This window comes from Hakea prostrata, unplaced genomic scaffold (genome assembly GCF_041222555.1).
Source record: "Hakea prostrata isolate BN-2017 unplaced genomic scaffold, UWA_Hpros_2 contig_37, whole genome shotgun sequence".
Taxonomy (NCBI): Eukaryota; Viridiplantae; Streptophyta; class Magnoliopsida; order Proteales; family Proteaceae; genus Hakea; species Hakea prostrata.
The window spans coordinates 164,522-171,668 of NW_028291156.1; the positions used below are offsets into that span (position 1 = coordinate 164,522).

At 35.6% G+C, this 7,147-nt stretch overlaps 1 protein-coding gene across 1 annotated transcript; it reads left to right on the forward strand.

Annotated features, from left to right (window-relative positions):
• The first annotated feature begins 3,246 nt into the window (after window positions 1-3,246).
• LOC148999128 (peroxidase 4-like) lies at window positions 3,247-6,407 on the forward strand. Its single transcript, XM_089141447.1, has 4 exons — window positions 3,247-3,645; window positions 4,117-4,308; window positions 4,449-4,614; window positions 5,703-6,407. Exons 1-4 carry the CDS (start codon window positions 3,349-3,351, stop codon window positions 6,092-6,094), a joined length of 1,047 nt encoding a protein of 348 aa, XP_088997573.1. The 5' UTR covers window positions 3,247-3,348; the 3' UTR covers window positions 6,095-6,407.
• The last annotated feature ends 740 nt before the right edge of the window (window positions 6,408-7,147 follow it).

Here is a 7,147-nt window from a genome sequence, read left to right on the forward strand (position 1 = left end):
TGTTATTGCGAGGCTAAGACATTCTGGTACGAATTATGGGATTAACTAGTGGGAAAAAAAGAAGAAGAGGGCAACTTAGTAGGCGAGAGGGAAGGAATCAACCTTGCTCAGTATCTGTGGGTCTAGATGATTGAAATATATCTCAAATAGTAGGCAAAAGGAGATTGTTTTTGAAGAAATTGCAAGAATTGATTGACTCTTGGTAGAAAAAGAAAATAGTGGAATGAAAAATCAAACTTAGATTATAAACTCTTTTGAACGAGAAGGGGTTTCATCTATTTTAAGTATAGAATTATTTTATGATGATATTCTTTTAAAATATTAAAGTGTGAAGAAGAAGGACGAGATCAATGTCCTGCAATTTTTTGCAATGTAAGTTTTTCTTTTCTATTCTTAATACAAAAGACATTTAGTGAAAAAAAAGTTGCAAATTATATAATGGAATACATAAGAAAGCGAAATAGTTTTTGACGAGGGTTGGTGTGTGCACTTCGATCTTACCCTACACAGAAGAAAGCGAAATAGTCTTTTTTAGGTAGAAAGTAATAACGTAGTTCAATCAATCATGCAATCTTAATGATTAACTTTCTCGGCATCATCCACGTGAAGTACTGCATTTCAAGACAAATAGTTCATGTGCATGGACTTTGAAGCACGCGACGTGACCATTCCTCGCACTCAATGACTTAAAATAGATTCTCTTTCTCTTTCTTTCGGGCAAGACCTCCTATGCATTAAATTCGCAGTATTGAACTTGACCACTCTTTTTCTCATACATATTCACATTTTCCACAGAAAAAGCGTTCTTCTGCAATGTGGAAGTCTAGACATTATTTACCAAAAAAAAAAAAAAAAGAAGTCTAGACATTAAAAGACGCCAGGTTAAATCCATTGCTATCATTGTACAATGTGGGTTTATTTTGTTCTGAGATTCTACTTTTTGCTATTTTGTTTGGGTGCGAGGAACTCTACTCCTCGAGTCCTCGTTGTATCAATCTATTGTTTTTACTTAAGATGTCCTTTTGTGATTTGATATAAAGTTAGCTAGGTTCTTGAAGTTGCAGTAAATTATTATTATGCCTAATTGATGTGAAGAAAATATAATCGAATCTGGTTCATGTTTGGTTTGATCTTCGACTCCGGTCAGGACTAAAAGAATCGATTTGCTTCTGAGTGAGCCGGGTCTAGAAGATAGCTTGCTGAGGAAAAAAATTAAATCAGTCATAAGCACGCCCTAATCTGACTTATGAATTAGGTTAATTACCCTAATGATGCCAGACACAACTTGGCGGCTGTCACTTATCACAATGGAAGGGATAACCATCAAATAACCGTGAGGTTATCCTTGGAGTCCTCTACTAGTTCAAACTAGTAGAAGTCTATCGCTTAACGGATTTAACTGTTAGGATCCAACGACTATCCGAAGAAAGCTCAAATATATCTAACGAAGAAGTTTCGAAGGTACACTCTATATAAACATCACTTACCTACAAGGTAAGGAGACAGAGATCCATACACACACATTTGGATGTAACACTTAGATGCTTATGATCTAAATCGTATTCCAGTTATTCATTCTTTAGCTCTGTGCTTCTAGCAGAGCCGTTTATGATTAAGTTCATCGACTGACTTAGCCTTCGGAGGTGGACTCTTGACCCTAGCAGTCGGGCCACATCTGACGCTTTCGTTTTGCAGGTCATTCTAAGGAGATCTAAGGGCTGAGCAGATTTTGGACGCATCACTAATAAATTGCTCTAATGCAAGATTATAAGTAATGTTATTCGTTAACCTCAAAGAGTATTAGGAGTAAAACGGGAAACATTTGAAGGGAAAAATGTCAGTACAACTTGGTGGACGAAGAGGAAAGAATCAACCTACTTTAGTGCATGCCTACAAATTTAAATAAGGAAAAGGAGGTTTAAAAGAGCAAGCAAAGGTAAATTGCTTTGGTAAAATTTACAAGAATTGATCAACACTAGGTGGAGGAAAAAGAAAAAAATGAAATGATTAATTAAACTAGTTCATTAGCCCTTCTAATAGGTAAGGGATTTTTTTATCTTAAAAATCTTTATACAAATATTCTTTTGAAATATAGGGGTGTGAAGGAAGACATGATCAATGTTTAGCAAACGTAATTTTCTCCTGAATTTTTTATTTTTTTTCATTCTTATTACAATAGATCTGTATTTAAAAAGGAAAAACCACAGACGGAGAAAATAATAATAAAAAAAAAAAAAAAAAAAAAAGAAAAAAGAAGAAGATAAAACTGGAAAAAAAAAATGTAAATACCCAAATCTACAAAGCCAAGATAAATTATTAAGTAAATTTATTGAATTGAGGACCCATATGATACCTCACTGAAAAACTGTTTTTGGCCATGGTGTTTCTCGCTATGAGAAACCAAAAAATTGGTTAAAAATCATTTGATAAAACTGTTTAGTTTGTGATTTTTGCAATATAATTGTAACTTACGAAAATTTTTACTTTAAGAAACATTTTGACACAACAACAATTGTTATTGTGTCTGGTTTTTAATGCAAAAGGTGGGTGCAAATGCATTTAGGTCAAATAGTTTTAGAGGGGGCTATTCATAAAATTTGGCATTTTAAACTTTAGAACTTTAATTAAACCCTCGCATACTATAACAATACTCTTCCACTCATTACTTCATCAACCCCAATGATAGAGATTGTCCAATTCTTCATCTTCTCTGTCTAAAAAGGGCGTACCCAGTGCCGAAGCTCCCATACTGTGGGGTCTGGGGAAAGGACTTTCTAGGTAGTCTTACTTCTGCTTTTTGCAGAGAGGCTGATTTGAACCCACGACCTCCAGCGCACAATGGAGAGACTCTACCATTGCGCCAGGCCCGCCCTTCTCTGTCTGCGAAAACAAAATTTTCTTCATCTTATTTATGTCTTGTGAAACCCTCTAAGTATTGAACCTTAAGATAATGAGGTGTCACAATTCATTGAATAAAGAGAATCCATTGCTTTCAAAACTTTTCCTCCTTTCAATCTTTTGTCTTCTCATTAGAGGGTGTCACAATTCATTGAATAAAGAGAATCCATTGCTTTCAAAACTTTTCCTCCTTTCAATCTTTTGTCTTCTCATTAGAGGGTGTCACAATTCATTGAATAAAGAGAATCCATTGCTTTCAAAACTTTTCCTCCTTTCAATCTTTTGCCTTCTCATCCTAACTTTTACCCTTCTACCAACTCTCCTTCAAAATTGGCAACGAAAAAACCAGTTCCATGAACGTGGAATCCATAAAACGCCATGCATAAAGGTCTTTTCGATTAGGTGATCGGTGCCAAACTTCCGTGACAATTAAGACCTTATATATAATAGATGCATAACATAACTCTCCATCTTCAACTTTCATCTCAAGGCTTGACTATTAGTGAAGTTCTTAAAGGCACTACAATGGCTTCTTCTTCTTTCGGTGCTATTTCCGCTCTGTCTGTTCTTCTTTTTTTACTATTCTTTGTGGAGAGTTCTTCTGCTAAACTCTCCACTGGCTTCTACTCAAAATCTTGCCCCAAATTTGAGTCTACAGTGAAATCTGCAGTGAAATCTGCCATATCCAAAGAGAAGCGAATGGGTGCTTCTCTCCTTCGTCTCTTCTTCCATGACTGCTTTGTCAATGTAATATCATTTTCCTTTGATTTCTTGTATATTCCTCGGATGTTGTTGCTTCACTTCTTATTGTAGTTTAGATGTTGTTAGTACAATATCATATAATGTTAGTCATATGGTATGCTATGTTGTAGAAACCCATATCATCCTTGTCAACCATATGAGAGTCTTCATTCTTAGAGTGGATAAACCAAATCCATAATTTAATATATTTACTGTACAGTAAGGCCAGATCCATTGTCAAAGGCTTTTGTATAGACAGGTCCAGTGAGGCATAAGAAAATTATCTCTCTACACTTTGCTTGTGCAAGAACCTTTGAGTTCACCCTTACTGTTAAGGGTTGAATAAGCCCAGAACAAAGAAAAAAAAAATTATAAACATAAAAATGTTAACTTATTTATGGTGCTAGGTGCAGTTTTTTGCTACTTTCGTCTTTATCTCTCTCTTATTCATGGGTTCTTGCTTCAATTGTTCTACAGGGATGTGATGGGTCGATACTGTTGGATGACACGTCACTCTTCACCGGAGAGAAAAATGCACTCCCCAACCGGAACTCGGTGAGGGGATTTAATGTAATTGATGATGTAAAAACTGCTGTAGAGAAGATGTGCCCTGGGGTTGTGTCTTGTGCTGATATTTTGGCCACGGCTGCCCGAGACTCTGTGGTTACCGTAAGTATCATATTCCAAAGAATCCCTGAAAATTTTGGAAAAACATATTGATGTGGACCTATTGCAAAATTGTTTTTGGAATCTAAATGTGTAGCCCTTTCATTTTCTGCTTCATAATCCTGATTGGAGTTTTATCTCAGCTTGGAGGGCCCAATTGGAATGTTAAACTTGGTCGAAGAGATTCTAAAACAGCTAGTCAATCTGCTGCAAACAATGGCATCCCTCCACCAACTTCAAGCCTAAGCAACTTAATCTCAAAGTTTAAAGGTGTTGGTCTCTCCACCAAGGACATGGTTGCCTTATCTGGTAATTATCTTTCATGTTTTGCCTAACGAGTTACATATAGTATATTGCATATGTCCTTCATCTGATGTAGTGTCTTCTTTACTGCCTACTTTTGGATGCACATTATGCGAATTTCATTAAATCTCAATTACTCAAAATACAATGTGTATATTTAACAAATTCAAGTGAAATAGAAACGGTTTTTCTTTAAAATAAATCAAACTATATTTTGAGCGGTTAGAATTAAATAGAATTCACCTGGTATGCATCCATTAGTGGACCCCATATGCACTATCATGTTATACGCGCTACACAAGTAAAATCTAGATTTTTCCCAACCCACCCCTGGCAAAAAATTAAAAAAATTAAGGCTCTTTTTTGTATCAATTCTCATTATTTATTACACCTATTTAAAAGAAATAAGTATAAGAATTCATTATTGGCCAAGAATAAAAAACGATTTGGTGAATTTTGTCAAAAATAAATTATGGAATAAAAAATATGTTTGATATGTCAAAATAAAAAATTGTTAAAAAATGATAGTGAACAAGTGAGAAAAGAGAAAAGAGAAGAAAAAAAAAGTAACGTTTTTTTATAAAAAAAAAAAAGTGTATTGACTATTTTACCCTCATCTTAACTATTAAATTTTAAGTAAACCTTTGCATAAATGAAGAGAATGAAATTTTCACCATAATCCATAATAGACAAAAGGTCTATTATGGATTTTGAAACCTTATTTATTATTTTAAATAAAAATAACACTAATAATATTAGATGTCAAATAATCTAAAATAATGAAAAATTATCATAATTGAGAATGATAATTGATACCAAAAGGAGCCTAAGAAGATGAAGGAGATATCCAAAGGAGAGACAAAGCCAACAAATCACATGGCTCAACTACCCGAGAAAACCAAGCTTATTGAAAGGTCCAAGCCAAAGGATCACACCCCACAAATCCCTACTACCATCACAACTTCACCCTGAGCGCAGCTCTACACAACATGTATGATCATAAAGCTGATCTCAGATGCGAACTCCACTATTGTGTGGTTTGGAACAAACCGACACATGCAATGATTCAATATTTGCCTTATTCATTGAAACAGGTGCCCACACCATTGGTAAAGCAAGGTGCACTATTTTCAGACCCCACATATACAATGATAGCAACATAGACAATTCCTTTGCCAAGACTAGACATGAAGATTGCCCTATAACGTCAGGATCAGGAGACAATAATTTAGCACCTCTGGACCTGCAAACCCCAACTTCTTTCGACAACAACTACTTCAAGAATCTCATCAAGCAGAAGGGGCTCCTCCACTCTGATCAAGAGTTATATAATGGTGGATCCACAGATTCCATTGTGAAATCATACAGCAGTAGCAGTAGCACCTTCGAGTCAGACTTTGTTACAGCCATGATCAAGATGGGAGACATTAGCCCTCTCACTGGCTCCAGTGGGCAGATAAGGAAGAACTGCAGGAAGATGAATTAAGGATATGCAGTCTATGCTTGAATAAATCATGTTATTGTCTAATTAGTCTTAGGCTTTTAGCTTCTTTAAGATATAATTAAATATTGTTCGTTTTTGTTTTTATCTTCTTATTTTGAACTTGTGAAGAGAGTCGTGTGTCACACACACACTCATAAGATTCAAACATAATTGCAGATGAATTTAAGTTTTGAGGAAATCGTCCACCTTTTGCCTTGTTGTAAGGGTAATTTGGGCATTTCCTATGGGTTTAGTTATTTCCAGTGAACCGGCTGGTTCACTTGTTTGTATATCATATCTTTGGGCTGGTTCATTTCATTCGTATGCAAAAACGAATTGGGGGTTTTCTGGGTTTGGGGTTTCTGAGCTTTGGCGATTCTGACTATGGCGATGTTCTTCCTTGATCTTCATCTTTGGGCTTCGTTCTTGGATGATCCTTGTATCACTCTGAAGGTAAGATGTTGGAATTTATTAATATAATTAATAAATTAGTTGCCCAAGGGCAAATCTGGAAACTCACAATTAGGGCGGTTACAAAATATAGGTTATATATATTTGTAACCACTGCATTAGTGAAAAAAGTGATTCATTCGTATGAGATTTCCTTCCAGAAAAGAGGCGGCTCCATCTTTCTCTCTCTCTCTTAGAATTGCTGGCTTGGAGGTTTCCTTCCTTGCTTTAGATCTTCTTCCATCTTTTATTCCACAGGCATTTGGATTGTGGAAATACTTCCCTTTCTTTGTGATTGTGGAATCATCCCGGTAGAGATTTGGTGGTAGAACGACAACGTGGTTCCAGAATTACTTCCACTGCGAATACTTCACAAAAGGGAAAGCGAATCCAGGTAAGAAATCTTTCCCCATCAATTAATTGAATTGAACTATTTTTGGAGTATTACCAACATTGGCATAAGAGCCATTGGTTCCCACGGTTTTTTGTTCCTCCCCATAGTTTAATTTTATTGCATAGATCCAATGGGAGGATCAAGGGTTTAAGGAGAATTCAGGGTTTAATACGAAACCCATGGGAGAATTGATAGGGTTTTTGGAAACCCTT